The following is a 24,588-nucleotide window of genomic DNA, read 5'->3' as shown; positions in this document are numbered from 1 at the left end:
CACTGGAAAGGCTAACACTGCTCTAGGTGATCTCTCTGCAAGTATGCAGTAGGGGAATGCCTAGCTGTTAGGCTCAGGGGTTAATGAGTTAAGAAATGTCACTGAAGGCTGGTAACTGATCTCTCGAGGTCATATCAATATACAACTGTATACCAAATTTGGTTACAATCTAATAATTAAATTAAATTAAAAAATTTAAATTAATTATAAATTAAATAATTCAATAATAATGAAGCTGTTTTACAGATATCAAATGCTGATGAACCAATACATGGACAGACAATGTGATTCCTATGTGGTAGGTCTACTTTGTTGATTCCTATGGGGTAGGTCTACTTTGTTGATTCCTATGGGGTAGGTCTACTTCACTGATTCCTATGGGTTAGGTCTACTTTGTTGATTCCTATGGGGTAGGTCTACTTTGTTGATTCCTATGGGGTAGGTCTACTTTGCTGATTCCTATGGGTTAGGTCTACTTTGTTGATTCCTATGGGGTAGGTCTACTTTGTTGATTCTTATGGGGTAGGTCTACTTTGTTGATTCCTATGGGGTAGGTCTACTTTGTTGAGTGAGTCACATATTATTAGGTTAACATAACAATCTGTACAGCTTTGCTGTACTTTTGCATCTATATTTTCGCTCTGTAAAATGGGCTTAAAAATTATCTTATGGGGCACATGACTTGGGGTTTTAATTTGAATGAAATTCAAAAATGCAGATTCAAATAATGTGATTTTTGTCAATTTGTTCAGTGCAGAAATTTCACTGATTCTTAATTTGGTTTGCAATATATTTCGTTATAATATGGACACAGCATGACATTTCAAAAGGTTTTAAATTGTTTTTTTCTTCATAGTTTAACATTTTTCTGATTCTATGATATTTTCAAAGCCTGAAGAATCAAGGTTATTTTTCCAGGACTTCCCAGACATTCTAGGCTAGGGTCATTTATTGTGTGATGCATTTTTGGAAAGCATTTGGTAACAGACTACCTTTGCACCTCTGCAGTCCCTTGTTCATATACCCAGTTCAACATTTAGAAAGTTATGTGGTGACCCATCAAAGGTCATCCAGTTTCCTCTAGCTTTTGAAAATATCTGAACTTAGAGGATTCTAAGAGCTTGCTGTAAAATGGACATGAATTTTAAACATAAACAATAAAAAACATTAACTTTTATGGAAGCAAAATGTCTTAAGTATAATCACTTAATTTCCTCCTGTCTGAATAACAAATCAGACATACAAATTTTTTTTGTATCAGCATGCAATCATACCTGTCCAGAATCAACTACATATATTATCCAATCTGCTTTTTCTTCCAGAAGTCGATGTCGTAATGCTGCCATGTCTGAGGTGTCATACGTAAAACCGCCATCAGATTTGACAAGAGTGAGGGGTATTGGTGACTCTGGCACAAACATTATTTTCCTGCCTTCATCCATTTCAGTTAAACCTGAAATGATAGAAAAAGCAGAAAACCTGTAGCAGTCTGGCAGGATTCCTTTGCTGTTTGAATTGACATACAGCAACACACAAATGTAGTGAGGAAGAACACCAATTAAACAGTCTTACAGGATCAATATACTGATAAGGATCCAATAAATAATACAAATATTGGACCTTACTGTGCCTTACCATTCAATAAAGCTTGCTGCTATATAAAGATGACCAGTACTGCAGGTTTCACTAACATAATAACCCTTTCTGCATGAAACTGCAGTGAAATGTGCATAAGAAACTAACCACAGCTCAACAACTTAACAAAAGTTATTAAAGTGTTCTAATTTTGGAAGTGTGTCACTCCACATACAAAACTGCATGGCTTTGTCATCAAAATCAACAGAATAGCTAGCCTAATGCAAAACTTGACCAAAGTGACTGCTGAATGAAATGAAGATCCAAGTGAACTCATATTGGAAAAGGGTATTGTACTTGCCAGGATGCATACATATTCAAGGATGTATGAAATTTTGAGCTAGAAATTCCTGATCTACTTACCTAAAATGTAAAATGTAACCAAGGTGTGACGGAAAGATGAACAGATGCATGGAGGAACAAGAGTAATGCAATATTCCCCATCCTTATGTTTGGCATGAAAAGAAACACAAAGCAAAACTAACTGCAAATATCACCTAAATTTTCATTTTTTAATGCGAACCAGTCATCAAGAGAACAAGAGATATTAATAATAAACATACTTTATGGTTACATGTACCCATTTTGAAATTAAAATTCAAGATTTATTATAAGTACATTTTTAGAAGGCTATAATTGTTTAAATATGCACAAAATTTAAAAGGTCAAATAAATGGCACAATTAAAATGATTACAGTATGGTCATTTTACAGAATACTATCATGTACGGTTTTTATAATTTAATGTCTTGCTTTTTCATAACACTGACCAAATTTGCTGCCAAGAAGCAATTTCAATTTTCAACAAGGGTATCATGAATGGTGCATTATAAAAGTTTAAATGTTTAAAAGTCCTTTTTGTAGATAACTGCAATTCTGTATGGAAACCATATTTCTTGTTTCAGCCACAGTGATCATGACTGCTGACCTTTGGACCCTAAAAATGATAGACTTCTTCCTTACCCTAAGTTCAAGACATTCATACTGTTGGTCCATGTCTGTGATACAGAACTAATGTTACTGTATAGAAATCATTCTTCTTCTTTCATCTGGTGACCTTGACATTTGACCTTTTGACCCCAAAATGATTAGATATCTTCTAAGTGCAAAACAGCCAGTGAGTTTGGTTGAGGTACGTCATGGAGAACTAATGTTATTGTCTGGAAGCCTTTTTATCAATCACAGTGATTTTTGACTCCAAAATCAATATGCTTACTTCTTACCGCAAGTGCAAGCTATCCACAAACTTCTGTAACTGTAAATGATGGAGAATGCTAATTATTGTAGAGAAAACATGTATCTTTCAAATCATAGTTACCTTGACCTTTCACATTCTGAGGCCAAAGTTGAAAAGGTTTTTCTCTACATGAAGTTTAAACCATCCACAATGTTTGGTAATTGTTAATGATATAGAACTGGAGTTATTGTGTAGAAACTATGTCTTTATTCAATCACAGTAACCCTGACCTTTGACCATGAAATCAAATGAGTTCTTCCTTACCACAAAGTTTGGTCACATAATCAGGGATGGTCCTGGCTTTAAAGCAGTTGTTGCAAAAAAAATCGCCAACCTCAATATATTGTCACCAATTTTCAAAAAATGTCACCAGAACAAGTAGTGAATATTTTTCCAAGTCTACTAATGTAATAGGCAATGAAAATTGAAAAAAAAGGATAGTTATTACTTTATTGACAACAAGCAATGCAGCTATAATATTACAAAATAAGTCATTACATGACTGTTTGGCACTATTAAAATGTTATAGAATATCACATGATGATCCATCGTGATTGCAGTTAGCGGCAAAGAAAGTGTTCCTCGTGGCACTGATAATGGCATTTTTACTTTTACTAATATCAGTGATCTTCTCTACTTCCATTTTGTGAATTTAAAGTTCCTGATCATCAGACCCAACCACTTTTCTTTCTGCCCAGAATCCCTTAATTATCCAAATTTGATATGTAGCTTATTACTGATGAGACCTGGACTGATTTCAATTTTCAGTATTTTGCATTATTGTTTAGCAGAGTTATCGCCCTTGATAATGAGATGATGATGATGATGATGATGATGATGATAATAATAATAATAATGATGACAACTTAATAGAGTGCTCAAAGTGCTTTACAACAACATAAAGTTAGCACACAGAAGCATAAGAACCATTTGGGAACAAAATGTGCAACTGCTACATCAACCATCTGTGTCACCTGCCATGTGCCCTAGGCTAGTTACATTACAGAAGGGTAAAATCAAAGGTTAAACCAAAATTAACTCCCTCTTTGAATGCTTGCCTAGCACTGTTTGTAATGACAGTGAACTGATTTAAGATCATATGACAAGTTCCCAACATGGAACAGACATTGATAAAGTAATATCCAGTAACAATTTGTAATTTCAGTCACTAACTTAGCATGAATTAAAAAGAGGCCGTTCTCAGTCAAGTCTAACAAAGAGACTAATTTTACAGCAACTATTATTGAAAACTACAAAACATCACAAAGAAGATTAATTTGTTCAAAGAAAGATTTGTTCAATGCACTTAGTCAAAATTGTGCTTATTCCATTTATTCTTGGATCAATACCCTGAAGCTGAGGTATGTCAAGAATATTTCAAAACAACTGGTGGAAATAACTCTTACAGTAATCTATTTATAATAGATCACTTTATTACAATCACATGCTGTGCTTTCTGCATTGTACTACTTTGAACACAAAGTTATAATTTAAATGTATTCAGTTACCTTTCTCATCTAATTCTCGAACTACATCTTGCATCATTTCTTGGTAAAACGATTCTCCCCTCTCTACAATCGTAACATTCAGTCTGTCATATACCTTCATGAACTCTGAAAAATAAACATACAAAGATGAAGAAACCACAGCAAAATGGTCACATACATATTTACATACTTCTGCTTAAAATAATTTTACCTATAACAATATTGTGATTTGTACCATGTAAATTGTATAGTCCCTTTCAGTATCGTGCAAAAAATGGCAACTGATTATAATGATACCATTTGGAGTTCCTTGTGTAGTGCCATGCTAAGGGTTTACCATTATACAATGGATCTTTAAAAAAAGCCATGGAACTGCCTTTTACAACATTATATATATATATATGCATGCATACAGACAGATAGACATACATACATACATATATATATAATATTTGTGAGGTGTATCTATATATCAAAAGGTTCTTCTTGTAATTTAAATCTTAGTACAAACATCACTTGGCATTTAGAATAATTCTCTTTCCTCCATTTGCTCCATTTTCTCACTGATGCAGGAATTCGCTTTCTAACAACAAACTTTTAGAAAAGAACACCTGAAGAGTCACCACTTTAATCAAGTCAAATAACTTTTACTTTTCTTCTAAATTGAGAATCTTCCATTTACATGATGACGTGTTAAACTTCTGTGATGACTAATTTCTCTGTTGCTAGTTGTACTGCATTCTGATAAAATCACAATATCAGCTGTAATGGTGGTCAAATATGCATCATTTTCAATTATGACTAACTAGACATCAAAGGAAGTCTTTTAGTAAAAATCTCATGATGATATGGCTTTCTACTTAGGTGGACTACCAGTAACATTTTCAAGATAGCCCCTGGGCAGTGAAGTTGGATGTATAAGCAGCACCATCTTCAGTCAATACCAAGAATACATCTGAAAAGCCCACACCCATATGACATTTTATTTTTTGGCAAATGAGTGAACAGTGGTAATCTTTCTTCAATGTTGGATTTAGCTCCATATATAAAATGCCAATCATGATTATTTCAGTAGTTGGAAATGTGTTCAAGTGTGATTCATTTTTAATAAAAGCAAAATGTCAAAATGCAGCTGTGAGTCAGGAGACATTAAGCCATCAGGGAAGCATGCATACAAAACCAAACTGTATAACTCCCAGTTGACAGACTTTGACTTTCGAAGCACAGAAGCAGGGGGTAGGCATTTTATTCTTTGCACATACTGCAAATTCACACTGACATTAGTCATTCTGGAGTGTACAGCATCTGTCAACATTGCAGCATCACCTGTATGTAACATCAGGACATGCCAGAATATATTCAACACACTGAACTTAACATTAAAAGTGAGTTCTCTTTATTATTACCCATTATCTTAATCTTCCCTTAATACCAAACATGAATCAGTCCATGTTTTTCCATGAAACAGACTGAAAGACAACAGCAAGCACATGTTTACACAGTTGATTTGTGTTGATAAGGATGTTGCATGAACACCCATAGTTGACAGAGGCATTTAATGAAGGCGGACAACCTGCTGAATACTTCATGTAAAACACAAAGGAAGTATTGAATGAAATACCATGAGTATCATAACTAGTGTTATAACTATTGTATTCAATCCTTTCAATGAATCAAGATCTATTATATTTTATTTATTTATTCAACAGCTCAATGAAATATATGTATGAACAACTTTTGGATTTAAATTAATTCATTTGACCTTGCAGAAAGAAATCCCTGAACATTACTGCTTCAAAAGGAAGAATAATCAAATTAGAAAATCTATTTTATGTTAGCATGCAGTAATTTTAATCTACAATAACTGTAATACAAACCTTGCATGGAAACATCACAGATAAGACGCCATGCTTTGATGTGATCCTTTTCATAATTCTGCAGCTGCACAACAGCATTGTAAGCTCTCTTTTTAAAGTTCTCATCTTCATCAAACCTCACTTTGGACTCCTGAAGTCACACCAGAAATAGCATTATAACATGGTGACAATACCATATAGTGTATTATTTTGGGTGTGAACAGATTCTGCTGAATCAGCAACTCCTGATTACAAAAATATATCCCATCCATATTTATTATCTTCCAAAGGAAATGTGGTAATATTTTAACTTTATATATAATAATAAACAAGGTAAAGTTTAAAAAAAGGAAAACTGAATCACACAAAAACTTAGGTAAAACCCTTCTAAATATAAGTACATGATGTTACAAAAAGAAAAAAATACAAAACATGACTTTGTCAAATGTTTAAAATAAAAAAATAAAGGTAACACATGCAAAATCCTTAAAACTTATCAATGAAAATCAAACATAATATAGGTCTTCATAACGCTAAGCTTGCTTTCAATGCCTGAAGTCTTTCAAATGTTATTAAGAGAAAACAAAATACTGATACAGTGGGGAAAGTTATAACCCAAAGAGGGGCTAAAATGCTGTTTGATTTTTCTAAGATAAAGATGGAAAGCAAATTTTTAGGTAAATTATGTTTCTCCGAGAATACTTACCCGATCAAATTACATTAGGAATTTTAGCATGAACCTCGCAAATCCAGCCCTACTGAAAGACAAAAATCGTCTTATCCTCACTATTTCAAATAGACAAAGGGTAGTAACTCTTGCCAATTTCCTCCCCTTGGCACTGCCAGTTGTCACTAGTTTTTGGCTAAGTGAGATACTAATGAGGATGCTCACATGGTGGGGTGGTTGGGAGGGTTTTAAGTAATGTGATTGGGTAATTATTCTCTGAGAATCATAATTTACTTAAAAGTTTGCTTTCTCCTCTGAATATGTTCCCCAATCACATTAAGTTAGGTGAATAAGTAATAGGAGGAGGGGATGCTGAGCATCCAACCTCTGCCTTTGGTATCATTCTAGTTGGATTTCCCATGTGAAAGATAACCTATAAGCAACACAGCCTGGAATCACTTTACACGTGACTCTTACCTACAGCTAACAAGATGACGTTGAAATCTTCCAACTTACAAAATTTAATTTGTTAATCTGTGAAACTAAAAGGCTGTGTTGATTGATTTAGTTGGATCCGGTGGCCATCTGTGCTGCTACAACCAGCTCTACCAGATTCAAGGTTTGCTTCTGTGATGCTAAATCTCCAAGATAGAAACTCAAGAAGGCTGACTCATCATGCCAGCCAACAGTTTCTATTATATCTTGGATCGAAACTTTATGTTCAAACAAGAGGCTTGCAGAGATGGCTCTAATCTTGTAAGCAGTAATCTTCATTAAGCGACTCATATCTTGTGAGACCTCATATGCCGAGCATACAAGTGACTTCAGGCTTTCACCATGAAGAAGAGGCGTTTGCGCATGCCATGACTTGTCTCTGTGCGTCTCAAGCATGGCTAGGCTCCAACTCTTGACCTTTCTATGGAAGTGAGGGACCTCTTTAGATACTGATGGACGATTGACAAAAAGGGTACGTCGCTCACTTACCCCACATGCAGAAACTAAAGCTATCAAGAAACATGTCTTGTATGATAGAAACTTAAGTGAAGTGTGGGCTACAGGCTTGAATCTACTCAAATTGAGTCCTGTTAAAACCCAGGACGGGTTCCACCCTGGAAACAGGGTGAAGAATTATAGTCAAATGAGATCAAAATTGGTTAAAAGATCTGAAAGATATTTATCATGCCAATGTCACATCTGCCATGGTGCCAGAATGTATCTCACATCATAGAGCAGTAGCCTTTGATATTGATGGGGGCCAAATGTTTCTCTCAAAGAGCCAGAAAAAAAGTTGGTCAGTTGAAGTATTGAGACATTCAATGGGATGATTTTTGCCCAGCACCAGTACCTGAAACATGCCACTTTCCCTCATAACCCTTCAGATTGGTGGGCCTTCTTGCTTTCAACATTCTCTCCACAATCCAAGCTTTAAATTGTTTGTCTTGCAAAGCCGTACTGACAAGAACCAAGCATGCTTAAGACATGCAAGGCCTTGGGAGGGTTTGCAAAGACCCACAACCCATCCCAACTGACTGACCATGCATCCTTGGCCCAAGCTTCTGGGTCTGGAACTAGAGATGAAGGTTGGTAACTTGTGATTCCACCTCGTCACAAATGGTAGATCATCGGACATCCCCAAAGAGCACAGATCCAAGTGAAGACAGAGAGACTATTCTGTGTAAAGGACTTGACCTATCCTGGATAGAATCTTTGCCAAGACAATAACTCTGCCGGGAATGTGTCTGACTTGTACATGGAGATTGTGGCACCATTGTAGAAGCTGCCAAATCAGAATAGGTCAGGTGATTTGGTCTGCCACTGTGTGAGGATATGTCACCTCTACCGATCTGCTGGACATGATGAGAATCATTTTGCCCAAGAGTGGATCTTTCCAGAACTGAAAGGCTTTGATGACAGTATTCATTTACAAATATTGATGTGTCGAGGCCACTCCTTTGGCTCCAGCCCAGTACCCTAACCATACACCCTGTGTCGGTACAAAGTATTATTTCTGCTTGGGGTTTCTCCAGCAGGATCTCCATGGTCAGCCAATCTGGGCTGCACCACTGATGCAGGAATGATTGAATTTTGTATGTGGTCATGATTGCTTGATCAATGGGACTTGAAAATGGGTATCATTGTGCCAACAATGTCATTAGTAATGGATGCATAAAAAGATGGCCGAGTGTAATCAAGTCAGCTGGAACAATGAATACATCATATATCCTTTTTTTGGAAGGCATCCTTCTGCCTATCTGCTTGTACTTCCATGAAGAGCAGAGGAGATTGGGGGGGGTTGGGGTTGGGAAACAAACCAAACTCAAAGCCCCACTAAAATGATCTGGATCACCAATGCCGTTTGAGGGAAAAGGGAGATCCAGTGAGCATGAAAACACAGAAGTCAGCTGCCAAAAGGTAGGCTGTCTGCAGGCAGTGGGGAGGGTAAGTCAATGCTTACAGTATCAATGCTTGAAGGTGGAGAAAGTCTGTTTCTTCCTGCCTCTGTATTGTTGCCCCCATGTTCATCTGGCTGTGGTCTCCTGGCACTGGGTTAGGACCAATATTGGTAAAAATCTAAAGAGGAAATCACCAGTAACTGGGACTGCTGAAGATCTCTTTGCAGTGGTGGGGGCTGAGTAGGTCCAAATGCCTGTGCAGTGGGAGTGATGAGTCGGATTGGCAGTTCCAGAACTGCCTGCTTCTTCGATTTATCCTCCAAAAACCAACAGAGACCCACGTCAAGTCATCTAAAAAGCAAGAATATGTTGTGGTTTAAGCAATGCCGATTGCAGACATGTGTCCCATTAGATTGGGTCTAAACTGGCATCCCATGGATGGCTATTGTTGGATTGTTCAGCAAGCTGGAAAATTGAAATGAGGCCAGATCTATAATGGATGTTGCCATGATGTTACAAATCAGCTTGGATGTGGCATGAAACATGTTATTATCCACTTTCTAGTACAATGGAGCTGACATGAAGATGGCTGCCAAATTCGAGTCGAGAGCCAGTAGATTCATGCCGAAGTCAATGGAGTAATTATGATACGAAAGAAGAATGTTGCTGCAACAAGACTTTCCAAGAAGAATGCCTGTGAATTGCCCAGGTCATTAATCTCTTTAATCTTTTCTGACTGGGAAAGGATCCGAAAGGACAGTATCTCTTTCTTCTCCCCAAAATCAAATGCCTCGACTTTGAAACCCTGGGTAGCGGTAAGCATTGAAGGGCATTCCAAAATGGCAAACACCCAATGGATTTCATCGTTGTAGGATTGAAAGCTGAATTCAGTCCACTCGATAGTCAGATCTGAATAAGACTGATTTTCTCATCACACTCACTGTGTGCCAGGTCCTCTTCTAAGTTAGCTTGTAGCTCTACATAAGTCATGCCGGGTGGCATCAATGACTATGGCCAGTCATATTTAGCAATGTCACTAGCTCTCCACTGAGGGTAGACAGTGAGAAATCAAAAGTCCAACATAGCCAATATTGCCGGCTGGTGAGAATGGTGTGTGGTCAACCCGGATGCTGGCAGCATATAAGATGGTCCAGCTATCACCGGTACCAACCACTCCAAAGGCCTGGCTGAACAGAGAAATTTTTTCTCATTAAAATCTCTGGTATGGTAGATGCCAATAGCGTGGCTTGATGGATGGATCTATCACTAAGATCCATGTATGAACTATTTGGCTGGACTGTTCCAATGAAAAGGTCCCCATGCTGGGTTGGCTTGACTGCTGGATGGCTGATGACATCAGGACAGCTGGTAACAGTGCAGCAGTATTAAGAGTTGGATCCAACAGATCTGACTTACAGGCCTGAAGGTCATGCAAGGGTACTTGCACCCAATGGGCTGCCTAAAATTAGGGGAATACTCCACCAAAGAAATCCAAAAAGGTGCAGCAGCATGTAATGGGAACAGGGGCTAAAATTTGTCCAGATGTATCTCCTGTACCAGAAAACACATTTGTTTGAATGATTGCTGTACTCTTCCTGCATTTTCTTCATCCCCTGCCGCTGCAGTAACTGTAGTGGTAGGTTGCACCCAACAAAATTTTGGAAGGAGGAGGGGGGATTCTAGCATCACTCACAAGACTTGGATTTGGGGTATAGGCTGATGTCTGGGCTGTCCTTCCTTGATTTTGACCTCCTTTCTTTTCCTTTGATCACTTTATGGAGCACTGCTACCCAGGTATTCTCTGACAATGTGCTGCATATGTTGCATGGTGATGACGAAGTACATTTCATACAGAAAATGCTGGGGTCATAAGTATCCTCCATCGCCTTAAACTTCTTACACCTCAAACACTCCATATTTCACTAAAATAACACAAAATAGAAAACTAAAGCGGAAACTAGTACTTTTTTTAAAATTACTAACTCGCTAAATCACTGCTGTAACTAACAAAAAAATTGAAGTGTCACATCAGAAACATATGGCTTTGTTATGAACTTATGCGCAATCATTAAGCCATAATTTAATAACAGTTCTATCAAATAGCATGAAGTATGAATCAACTAAGCATAAATTATCAAGCGTCTCTTCAGAACTTCATCAATAATAGCTCTGTAATGGATAGAGTAAGCAAAAAAGGTCAGTTGTGCTTACTCATTTATGACTTTGGAGAATGTCAAAAACAGCATGGTGGGATGGGGTCTTAAAAGACAATGTCCCGAAAGCTGACAAACTCACTCGCATTTGGCAGAAATTGTAAAATAATGCACACAACCTGCAGCACATTGAAAAATCCTCTCAAAGATACAAAACAAATATTGGATGGACCTATAGGATTACAAAAACAGCTGGAATGTCGGATGATAAAAGGTATGACATGCTCAGTACAGCAGCAAAGCTAAAAACTGGCAACATCTGGTAGTGCCAAGGGGAGGCAATGGGCAAGAGTTGATACCCTTTATCTATTTGAAATGGACAAGATTAGGCTATTTTTGTCTTTTAGTGGGGCTGGCTAATCCTAATTTACTTTGACTGGATATGTTTTCTAAAGAGAAATCCACCTTGACCAAGATGTTCTAAATGTAAAGTCTCTTAGCACATTTGGTTTGAATGCATTTAGTCCTTGAATTATCCATGAGGGGAAACAAACTTTGGATGCAAGCTCAGTCATATCTAAGTAAAGCTGAACCTATAACTGTTAAGTTTATTGAAAAATTCTGAAAATCAGCCTTGACTTTGATCTTTTCAATGTATACACTTGTAAAAAATTTGGTCTGAATCCATAAAGTCTATGAAACAAAAGCAAAGTTCACAGGACATGAAGTGATGCAACAGATTGGACTGACATGGAAAATACTAGTGCCCCAAAATTAGATATGGCAAGTGTACAAAAACACATGCAATATCTTCTGAATATGTCTCTGTAGTGAGGGTTGTTCAATTTAAACATACATGGGAGACTACTCCACTTTGAAAGTGCCTTTTCTGGGTCCCAATAATGTTTTACTTGAACAGCCATAAGAGGGAGTTCCAGAAAGCTAAATCTGTAGCTTTTTCAATAATTTGCCACTTGCGAAATTTTTTTATCATCAGACATGAAGAATTGTTGACCTTGGCCTAAACACTGAAGAAATGCAAGGAAGAAAGTACAGGTAACCTCACTCGATATCCACATTCAGGACCTTGGCTTTAACTATGATTCTAGCAAACCATCTGAAAACTCATTTGTCTGTTTGGTGAACACAAACTAGGACACACATTCTAAACTTCTTCATGATTCATCCAAAAAATCCTAAGATACACAAAAAGCCTATACCGATTTATTACCTGTGCAAAAATATTGCCAATGAAATTTAAAAAGTAACTGAAGCAAAATTTTGGAGTTTATGATCAGGCTAATTGATTTTAATCACAAAAGATAATTAGTGTGCTCATTTTAATAATAATATAAATAATAATGTACCTCATATTAGTATGATCAAGAAAAAAGACAATAAACAAAATATATAAGAGCTATGAATATGGAAGATTGACTATGGTAATGTTAAAACAAGAACTTACAAAAAATCACAGAGCTTGTACAGTCAATACTAATTCAGGTAATAAGCATACACATAAAAACCACATTTTCTTTCCAATTTTAGCATATAATATCCATCAGCAGTGATTGTGTTATTTATTACACCTTTTCACTAAAACAGGTGAAAATCCCAAAGCTGATTTTCATACATTTCTTAGAGTCAATGAATTTCCTTAAAATATCCAAGAGGAACACTGACACTAATGTTTAGCCTTGTATGCAAAGGCATTTGATCCCAAAGTGAGATGGTGTTTAGAGGAGATGAAGAAATAGGGTTGTGTACTTTTAAAAGTTTGTGGCATCTCGTGAAATGGCCCACATCAATCTACAAAAAAATAATTATATTTGTCTGGAATGCAAATGACAACAGATGCAAGGCACTAAGTCATACAGGTTGAAGTTTGAATCAGTAGAACCATGTGTATCAAAGATCACGAACTTATCTGACATCTGCCTGGGATGCAAGAGACAACAGATGCAAGGCACCAAGTCATTACATAGGTTTTTAGACTTAATCAGTAGAACCATGTGTAACAAAGATCATGAACTTAGCTAATAAAATGAGCTGATCAAGAAATCTGGGTCAGTAGGAAATATTCTGTGGAAATTTCTTCTTCTTTATTGATTACATAATTTAAGAAAACTTAAGCATCAAGGTTTTTCTATAGTACTGTATCTCCATCCATATTGGATGGTTGATCAGCAGTATTTTAATAATACTGAAAGAATTTTGGACAAGGACTCTTTCTGTCAAATCCAATTAAATTCTATTAGGTACTTTTTTATATAACCTAAATGACTATTTTATTGTTTTTTTAAATGGCTGAAGGCAGACTGACATTATTATAACAAAAATTAAAGTCTTCACACTAGAAGAAATGCCCTTACATTTGGTCAAAATCTTTTAGGTGGTTTTATGTTTATAATAAAACTTACCAAACATCTAGAGGACAAAAACATTTACCAAGTTTGACCAAACTACATCATTAATTAAGCAATCAGGTCTTGAGTCGTAAAAAGTTCAGGCAATCAAAAGCAAAACTGCATGATTAATTGACCAATCAGGCCTTGAGTGGTAAGAAGTTCAGCCAATCAGAAGCAAAACTGCATGATTAATTGACCAATCAGGCCTTGAGTGGTAAGAAGTTCAGCCAATCAGAAGCAAAACAGCATGATTAATTGACAATCAGGCCTTGAGTGGTAAGAAGCTCAGCCAATCTGAAGCAAAACCATATCATTAAAATGCTCATTTTGTTCATCTGAAAATTGTATGACATCTTGATGATACAGGTTTATAAGAAATATGGCCTGCAGAGTGGTAACAAGCAACTGTTTATTGACAGATGAATGATGAAAGATGGACCTTGGAACATACCATAGGTGAGCTAAATTTCAGTTACCTCTGTTTCTCTACATCTGTAAATTAGCAGTCCAAATGTTGCTCAATGTCACCAAGTCAACAAAAGTACCAACAGTTTGTTTTTAAATTTCACACAGTCAACAATGTTCTCACATAAACACTAGTATAATCCAATCCGATTAAAATTAGATCTCCACTGACGGGATGAAGATTTGACATCAACTGCTTAGGGGTCATGTTCTGCTGACCTTTTAATTAGCCAATGGAAATGCAGCTTTCAGAAATTTGAAAGATATAAGACTTTATCTGACTTGCTGATAAAATTGGCAATTATGGTAATAATATTGGTCACCAGAATATGACCCCTAAGCGATTAATGTCAGATCTTCTCGTAGGACAGTGAAGATCTGATTTTAATCAGTTTGCAGTAGTAATCACAATTTGTTAAATGTCACCGATTCACCAACAATACCTGCAACATGCTGTTAAATGTCACTGTGACATCAATAATACCTGTATGTGTTGTTAAACATCAGATGCATTTTGTTTTGTGAGTCAACAATAGCACCCACAGCTTATTGTTTACAGTTGCCAAAATACACTTCATTTAATGCTCTTCCACCCTTTTGCAACTGTTTCTTTTCAAATGTATCAAAAGGTTAGTTATTACAAAATTATACTTTAAAGTTACTATAACATGATAATTGGGGTCCAAAAATTTGGATCGCATTAATATCAGGATCACGTTAATGCAGGGTTTTATAGTATTTTACTTTTTTCAGAGAACAACTCATTGACACATATACGTGTATTCATGTCTAATGTATATGATGAAAAGGGTATCAACACCAATTACTATCATACCGTCGTGGCATGCAGTTCATCCATAATGCATGTAATTCCATTGAAAAATTGCAAATATATTCACAATATTCAATAATTTTGTCCTAGATCATTGTGTCTGAATTCAACATCTAATATACAGCATGAACAGAGTATTAACACTGTTTACTTGCAATCTGATATCGTACTGTCTAGGCTTGCAATTAATCCATAATACATGTAATTACATTGCAAAAAATGCATACATACTTAAACTATTCAATAATTTTGTCCCACATCATTATGTGTCTGAATTCAATGGGAAAAATTAACAGCAAAATTAGGTTAAGAAAGATGAAGCACGTGTACGGTTCATTACGTTCCTGGGTCTATGAACGGTGTCTGTACAAATTTCATACTGCTAAAACTTTCTTATGCGTTTCCGTGTACATTTATCCATTGTAAATTTCCAACAATTAATGCTTTTACACCTATTCATTTGAATGACTACAGCAAGAATAATTAACAGTCAACACATGCTTTCAGCGTGCATATAACTTTTACTTCAGATTTTGTGAATATCAAAAGAAACATGTGACAGGTCCTATACTAATCATTGCACAAAGTGCAGAGAACAACTTGCATTTGTGAACTTGCTTTTCCATAATGGTAAAATATTTTTATTAAAAACGAGTTCATAAACAAACACCATACACATGTAAAACCAGAGAACTAAGTGCAGTAGGCCTGCAATAGTCACAAGTCACTTTGAATTTTTTAAAGCTGAACGCATGTACAATTTCATACCCTTTCAATTTCCAGCTAATATAGTGGACATTATTTACTGGTCAACTGATTGCATCTAATAACACCACCAGGCCCAGCAAATATGTTGGCGGCTTTCATTTTTTGATGTTTATTAAATTGTGAGAATCTTTTATCAACCACCACATTGTCTGCTGCTTGGTTGTGTATGCAGTTAAAGAAGAAACACATGTTGGCTATTGTTTGAGCAATGATTGTATACAGAATTAACTGAAGACAATCAGAAAGACGACTTACTGGCTTTACTCTTGGATCAGTAATAAGTAACATTTCTGACAATGTTTATTTTGGCATAAGGCTTCAAGGACCTGGTGAAAATGTTAAATTTCAGAAGCTATGCCACGATCATATTATATTAAAATTCATATGCGAACTCTTCCCCAAAATGATAATAAACGTTTCACACGCTATTTCTCATATATGAAAAAAAATAATTTCCTGGTACAAAAAAAAATACATGCACATATATTTAAAATTTCAGGAACCACGCCACAATCATATTATATTTGAATTCATAAGCGATCTCTTTTCCAAAATTATAATACATTTTATATGCACTATTTCACATACTTGGACCAGAAATATTTTTTCATGTGCGAATGAATATATGAAATTTTAGGAGCCACGCCACGACCATGTTATATCTGAATTCGCATTATCGTAGGGCGCTTTATAGCAGGGTCGCACTGTACATGTTTTAAAATCAAATTTATTATTTGTACAACCTTGAAAGGATGTTTGCTGTCAAATTTGGTCAAATTCTACTAAGGAGTTAACTAAGGACTATTCCATTTAAACATACCCAAAGCCGTTTCTAAAAAAAATGTACCCCAGAGTAGTCTGCTCACTCTAAGTATTCATATTAAAATTGAAAAAAATTCATAAATCACATCAATGTGTGACTACTCCATGCTGAAGTTGCCATCCGTGGGTCCTAAGTATGTTTTACTGGAACAGCCCCAAGAAGGAGTCATTTAAAAGTTTTTCTGTCTTAATGGCGACCATATGCAAAGGCTGATATGCCTCATTTGTAAAAATCTGAAACGCCTTTATGCCAGGATGCTTTCCACCAAATAAGAAAATAATCTGTTATCCCTTTATCTCATGTATGTACCTTGGATGCCTCTACCCCATTTTCATGGAAGTGCAAGTGGACGCCTCTAACAGATTTGCAAGGAAGTATATTTGGAAACCTACTGTAAACATCAGCCATTTTGAGCTGGTTTTTGTAATGCCACCTTTGAGGAAAACCCCCATTTAGATAACTACAGTCATAACTGTAAATGGTCACAATGTTGCTACTTAGAATCTACTTGAAATCTGTTATTTAAAGTAACTGGGTCAGATTTTCCACTCTCCAAAATGGTGGTCATAGATTTGGTTCAGTAGTTTCTTGAGTTTGGATGATTAAAATTATAACTATGAAAACTTCTGTAAGTCAGATATAGACTCTGATGTTGATGTAGGCAACAGATTTTTGATAATTTATCAAATTCAGATGATTTAGTTATGAAGATGTAGACAAAAAACTTCAAGATTTCAAGGCAGAGAAATGTCAGCTATGGTTGACACCCTGCTTCACTGCATGAGTTCTCTGACAATTTATGTATAAAACAATTCTTCCATGAACAATAAATATACAATAATAAAGATCAGAAGAAATAAGGCATTACACTGACAACTTCATATCGTGGGGTCATTATGCATGTGCTCTCTCTCTCTAAAGTAGATATCTGTCTCTCTTAAACTGTATTAATTATATATCTTTGCATCTGTTAGTCAAATAAAACAGGACAGAAACAGTCATCACCTTGTAGAAAGCTTGGAGATCCCCTATAGGTGGTGATACAGTGAGGTAATTTGGAAACTTGTCCTGCAGATGCGCAATCAGCATCCCAAACTGGGTTCCCCAATCTCCCAGATGATTCAACCTCAGAACATCATGACCAACCCACTCCAACATTCGGCTGATGCTCTCCCCAATAATGGTAGACCTGTGAAAATTAACAATAGCTTCATAGTCTTTCAACAAAAAGTCTTGACTTCATTGTACCATGGAAAAAAATAGGTTAAGCCCCTTTTCTCCCACAAATTTTTGATAACGTATTGAGTCAATCTAACCATGGACTTACACCTAGGATTTCCCAAACACTAGCTTGTTTAAGTGACATATTCTATGTGTTTTCCTTAATAGAAATTTCCATTAGCTTTGACCATTAAAGACTGCAAGCATAACAAAGGTCTATGCACAGAAACAAACAATTTAATCACATGCAAAACCAAAAGAATACACTCGCATAGCCTATAGATAATCTTCATCTACTGTTGACACCCATAACTTGTGACTATTGTGAAAATGTTTTGTTCAACTAGCATAAAATTAACATAAGGTTGAACCTGGTCTCTATATATTGTGTATGTCAATGTGGTCATGTAAGCACATTTATTCAAACTGAATATTATTTGCTGTTCTAAAATGTAATACTAAAATAGTTTAACATCTATTAAACCCTGATTGCTGAATACTCTGTGCCTTAAATGACAGGACTGTGTCAAGAAAAGAGAATGTTGGAACCATCATAATATATAACAGGGTAGTACAAAATTTATCTTCAACACACACTGCTTTCATTGTGATATCACAAGACTATCAGTCAGGTTTGTACTGGATCACACCTTTGTACTGACCTCATCCAAATATGTCCACGTTATGTCTCTCAGGGCATGGAAAAAATTACCCTTTAAAGGAACATAGATGTATAAGGTTCCAAATAAAGTGAATAATTGACATTTAAAGGTATGTACAATCAAATTCTAAAAAGTGACACTCATTACTGAAATAGTTGATTCTGAACACATACATGACTTGTATAACTTTTACAAAAGAAGTGTTTTTTGTGAGCCGACAATTGTTCTACCTATGGAACAACTTTCTCTTTATAGCCATGTTGTTCTTATATTCAGGGACTGCTGTTACAACAGTAGGCTTGACTACAGTTTAAACTTGGACCTTTTAAAACCAAAAGTTGACAGACTTCTTCCTTACCACAAGTGTAAGCATTCTTGAAGTTTAGTCAGGATCTATGATGTATGTTATTGTACACCATACCATTTTTCTTCTTTAAATAACTGTGATGGCCTTTCAACATTAATCCCAAAATTGATATGCTGTTTCCTTACCCTAAGTGCAAGCCATGCATGAAGTTGCAACTAGGTGCGTGGCAGTGGTAATGGTAATGCATGGAAACCATTTGTATTTTTTCAGTCAGTGACCCTGACCTTATATCTCTGATCCCTAAAATCAAAAGAGTTCTTTCTAACCCAAGTGCAAACCATCCATAAAGTTTAGTAATTGTAAATGGTGGAAAACACAAACTGTTGTGCATAAACAGTTTTCTTCTATCACAGTGACCTTGACTTTTCAGCTTCTGACCCTTTACCCTAAGTGCAAGCGGTCAACAAAATTTGGTAGCTGTAGATGATGGACAACTTGAGTTATTGTGCAGGAAGTAAACTGTCAACAAAAAACTACACAGGAAGATGGATGGACAGACAACATCATAATTATGGCAGTCACATAAAAGCTGACAGTAGTAGACCAGTAGGGAAGAGTTTGGACAAAAATAATCCCACCACCAACTCAAACCTAAGCCTATGTATATGTTCCAGATATGGCAAGTGATTTTTCTGGACAAGTAACACATCTGACCTGGCAGGCAAATAAAAACTTCTAACCAAAGTACTTGCTTTGAGTAGTATTCCTCAACATAAATCCACTCATCAATTTCAATAAAATTAAGCACAATAGCAATTCATAATCTGGAAGTTGAGACAAGTCTATATAAACATCAGATGAGTCACAATTGTTTACAGAATTTCTGGCTTTACAACTTATCTTTCAACCCCAATTTGCCAGTTACAATGGAAAATATTTCAATATAACATTACAACGAATGTTCTAGTACAAAATGAATATTGGTACAAATATTCAAATGGTATTCAGGCATTCATTTCAACATTTATGACCTTGAAAAAGACAGCAAGGTCAACAAAGCATAACTAATTTTTTAGAACCTAATTTCCTAAAATCAAGCATGACATTACCACTAAGTTATTGTGGAAACTACTTTGCAAAATACCTCAGATGTCCCACATGCATCTCCTTGGCAATGTTTGGAGAAGAGAAGTCAATTACTATACGTTTTCTGACTGTAAGCCTCGGTGGACGCACCCCATGTTTCAGAACATCACAGATCTGATCTGCCACAAATTTACGACTAATACTGATGTTGATAAAACCTGGACCAGTAATCTCCAACTGAAAACAAGCAAAAGGATTGGTTATTCTGTTATGAATTTAATATTCAACTCTTCCCCTACCACCCCAAAAACCTCTCAAGCACCATAACATGGATTAAGATTTCTGACCCAACCTAAGACAACTTAATGTTTCTGATGTTTGTGCAAATTTATAATCCCATATGTGCTACAGTACATGCATTGTGGATTGTCCACTCAATCCCATGGACTTAGACACAAGGGCAAGGTGTTTCACAGTCCATTATGAATAGTGGATGTCCCCTTACTATGCCTGTGGATATCTTTTAAGACTAATGAATGGGAACTCGATCTAGTGGAACTTCGTCGTGGATTTTATTGCAGCCATAGTGGGTTTTATGGTACCCTCACTGATTTTATTGCATTGGATTCTCAATTTGATACACTAAACAAACAGATGGGATGGTGCTTAAAGAATGTGAGAGCCAGATGATCTAATGTCAATTAACAGCATCTTGATCATGAAGACATTCTGCATCACAAAATATATGTAGTTTGAAGCATCTGAGATACCTCTATAAAGTTAGTCAGGTTTGCACACCAAATCCACTGAATCCATTATGAAACCCAAATCAGAGTCTAACACAGACACACTAGTATCCAGATTTTACCGCATTCATATTTCCGTATATGTGCTTTTATTCCTTAAGTCCCTATTTTAAAGGTTATTTCCGTATGACTTATGCCAAATTTGTGAAGGTTGGCAGGTCTAAGAATCATGTATAGGTCATGTAACAGGTGAAATGGATTGATCTTTCACTGAGATTCCTGTACGATTCTGATACCCGTCTTGCTGTATAAGTGGCAAAGCAGACCTGTCAAAAAGATCCTAATCGTATGAGTCAAAATATGGAAGAATCTGTCACTAAGATCCCCATATGGTTGAATACTGTGTGGCCCTATGGGCCTCTTATGGTTTTCACACTTCATGGTCAGAAGGCAGCGTATGGCACAGCTTGGTCAGCAGTCACTGTGTCATTACCTTAATTGATTAATCATAAAGATCTGCACCATGACATACAGACCTGAAAATCATGCATGGGCAGACGTGGGAGTTCTACACTCTGTAGGCTACCAAGAAAAAGGTACACACTCCAAAACTATTGTTATATATAATTGAGAATTGAGACAGACCTATGAGCAATGTTTGCCCCAGAGCTGAGAAAATGTATTGTTGCCTCCTGCACCAAGCGATGCACCTGCAGCTCCAGCAACAATCTAGGTGGAGATGGCAAAACTTCAGCACATGGTTCATTCACTTCCGCTGTGATTATCTGACAGCATTTTCTGTCTCAATTTCAATGGGGATGGGGCAACAACATCCTTCATTAAGTTCACCACTGATACATTTTCAGGATGAATGCTCAAGACATCGGGTTTTTTTTATGGTGGACTTTTTTGTGTAGAAAATAGACAACATACACTTTGGACCAAAATGCACAAATGTTATGTGCCTCTGAATAGGTGCACTCAGTGCATGCAAAACGTGTTGTTGTTGTTGTTAGGTTTAATGCCATTTTTCAGCACACGATAGGCTATGTATGGCAGCCAGTATTAATAGTGTAGGAAGTACCCAGGAAAACCCCGGGAAGAACCACTGCCCCACGAGAAGCTATTGGTAAGCTTTCTCATATACCCACATTGGCAGTCTCCTAGTCTCAAACCCATGCAGACAGGTGAGATGGCAGTGATCCATAACGGAAAGCGCTTTAGACCACTCTGGGCCACTCAAGCATGGCATGAGTTGTGACTGTGTTCATGAGCTTTACATTTATTGCATTTGGCACATTTGGTCATCATTGTTTGATTTCTTACACTAGAACAGCAATAAAATGTACATAAACAAAGCACAAAACATGCCAAAAGAACACCTGCTACCAACAAAGTGAGAACACACATAGTGCAACTAACATGAACCCCCAAAATACAACAATACTTTGTTGAAAAATATGGTTCAAAATAATGAAGTTCACAAATGTGATAATTCCCATAGAAATTAGTAACAATAAAATACATGATATATACAACCTCCAGTAGTTATTATACACAAATTATCCACAATTTAATGATGGATGGTTGAAATTCTCAGCTAAGATCCAAGCAATGTATAAGACATCAACTATTAAATAATTATATTGCTGTGATTTTCTCATTCGGACAATAAAACTTTTTGTTGTTGTAGGGTTTAACGCCATTTTTCAGCACATGATAGGCTATACATGACAGCCAGTATTAATGATGGAGGAAGAACCCGGGAAGCTTTTTCACATACCCACATTGGCTGAATCCAAGACTCAAACCCATGCAGACTGAGGTGAGATGGCAGTGATCCATAACGGACAGCGCTTTAGACCACTCAGCCAATAAAACTTAATCCATTCACTATGAGCCACAATGTGGACATCCAAAATGACTACTACATTTGGTCCTTGATGAAAACAGCATGGACAGATTAATTTCCACTGTGGGAACATCGATTTTCCATAATCACAATGTGTGTCCTGTACTCGAGGACTGCTGCCCATCTATTCTCTCATATAAAAGATGTACTGTAAATAGTAATGCAAAGTTTAAGTGGCAAATAGCAAAAAGTAAAAAAAAATGCAAGAAAGCCTTTCTTTACTGACATAAGTTATTTAAATGCTTTCAAATAGTAAAACTCGTCTTGCAAGACCACTGCTTTCAGACCACCTATCTTGAAATAACAGGTTTCCATAGCTTATTTGTACTAATTAACACATTAACCCCTGGAGCTTTTTGTCATTTTCACCTGAAAATCGAGTAGGAAACACAATTTGAAAGCTATTTCTGAATAGGCTTGAAAACACCAAATCCTCGGTCATCTTTCAATAACATACTGCCTAGTTGTGTTGGAAACATTGTTTTTCATTGGCTATTTGACTCATGCATGAGCAGAAGGGTAAAAGTTGGAGTTCTTTTTTCCCTTCGTTTTTTTGCTAAATGGAGCCAATATTTTTGCATGGAGACCACTCTTTATTACAAATGCCCATCTTATCCTACTTTTTGCAAAGGCTCATCTGTCTGTTTGCAGTTCATACTGGTTTGCCTTAGATCTGAGACTAAAAAGTCTAAAATCCAGGCACAAAATCAGATTCCGATCACGGGCCAATTTTGGGTTAAAAAATGTCGGGTCCAAAAAATGATGGTTTTTTATCTGTATTTTGTAGTTCAACTAGATACTCCAGATTATTTGGTATCGTTGTAGGGCTACATCTGTCTACCTTTTTATAATACCACCCACTTTAGTGTATCTTGCATGAATATGACACTACAGAGCTTGGCAGTAGGCTACTACCTCCTGCCCCGTTAAGTCATCGCTAGGGCTTAATGTGTTAAACAGTGTTATCAACTGTCATGAGAAACCACTTGCCTTAAGAGACCACACCTCTTTGGCATAAGGGGTGGTCTTTCAATAAAGGTTATACTGTATTAATGAGACAAATATATGCATTCTCTTACAACAAAAAAATGAAAAATGTTTCTGCGATCAAATAGAAATGCTTAAAGAGAAATACTGGTAATGGTCAAATGAAACTTCATTTTGTGCCCAAACAATTGGCAAAGAAACAATTAATGGTTGCTCTGTTAAGCAACATTATGGAGAAAACAAAAATTTGAACAGAACAATTTTAGTAAGCTGATAACTGAAAGCATTTTTAAAAATGTAGCGAATTGAATCGACTAAAAATCAACATAATAAATCTTCTCACCTTCTCAAAGAAATCCATAGGTGGAAGTTTCTCAACAATGGCTTGGGCAACTTCAAGGGGATTTTTGTTCTCTCCAGCAGTTTTTAACATCTGCAGGAAAGAAAAATGTGTCAATCAAGAATATCTTTCATATAAATATTTTCTGCATCTATGGAATGTTTTTATGGTATGTGTAACGACCTCATTAATTGCTTTCATTCATCTTGTATATCAGCTGAACCTGGAAAAGGCATTTACTTTTAAAAGCTACCATCAAAACAAGAAAGAGATTTTCCCAGCTCAAAACAAGGTTTCCGTTAATCGATGTTCTGGTGTATTATATGCCTGACTTATTCCTCCATGGATGTCCAGCTATCCACCACTGGACACCCAAAGGACTACTTTTTCTTCTGCATATATGCTATCCACCACTGGATACCCAAGGACTACTTTTCCTTTTGCATATATACTATCCACCACTGGACACCCAAAGGACTACTTTTCCTTCTGCATATATGCCAAATAATAAACCTCTGATGTTAAAACAATTTCGAAATCATCTCTACCTGCAGAATCAGTTAAAAAATTGGACAAACTAATTGATTTAAAATACTCAGCAAGT

At 36.3% G+C, this 24,588-nt stretch overlaps 1 protein-coding gene across 1 annotated transcript in view; it reads right to left on the bottom strand.

Moving 5' to 3' along the window:
- The window catches only part of LOC149797894 (arginine--tRNA ligase, cytoplasmic-like), a 207,604-nt gene that overhangs the window by 169,852 nt on the left and 13,164 nt on the right, over positions 1-24,588 (bottom strand). Inside the window, exons 4-9 of the mRNA XM_089962930.1 lie at positions 23,988-24,077; positions 20,058-20,236; positions 17,729-17,912; positions 6,236-6,365; positions 4,380-4,484; positions 1,275-1,453 (exon numbers count right to left, since the gene is read on the bottom strand). Of these exons, the coding sequence (XP_089819056.1) occupies positions 1,275-1,453; positions 4,380-4,484; positions 6,236-6,365; positions 17,729-17,912; positions 20,058-20,236; positions 23,988-24,077 (867 nt within the window). The remainder of the gene's footprint in view (positions 1-1,274; positions 1,454-4,379; positions 4,485-6,235; positions 6,366-17,728; positions 17,913-20,057; positions 20,237-23,987; positions 24,078-24,588) is intronic.

This window comes from Sinohyriopsis cumingii, chromosome 6 (assembly GCF_028554795.1).
Source record: "Sinohyriopsis cumingii isolate HCF-2022 chromosome 6, ASM2855479v2, whole genome shotgun sequence".
NCBI lineage: Eukaryota > Metazoa > Mollusca > Bivalvia > Unionida > Unionidae > Sinohyriopsis > Sinohyriopsis cumingii.
The sequence above is the reverse complement of the archived record's forward strand: the minus strand, read 5'-3'. Positions and strand labels throughout refer to the sequence as shown.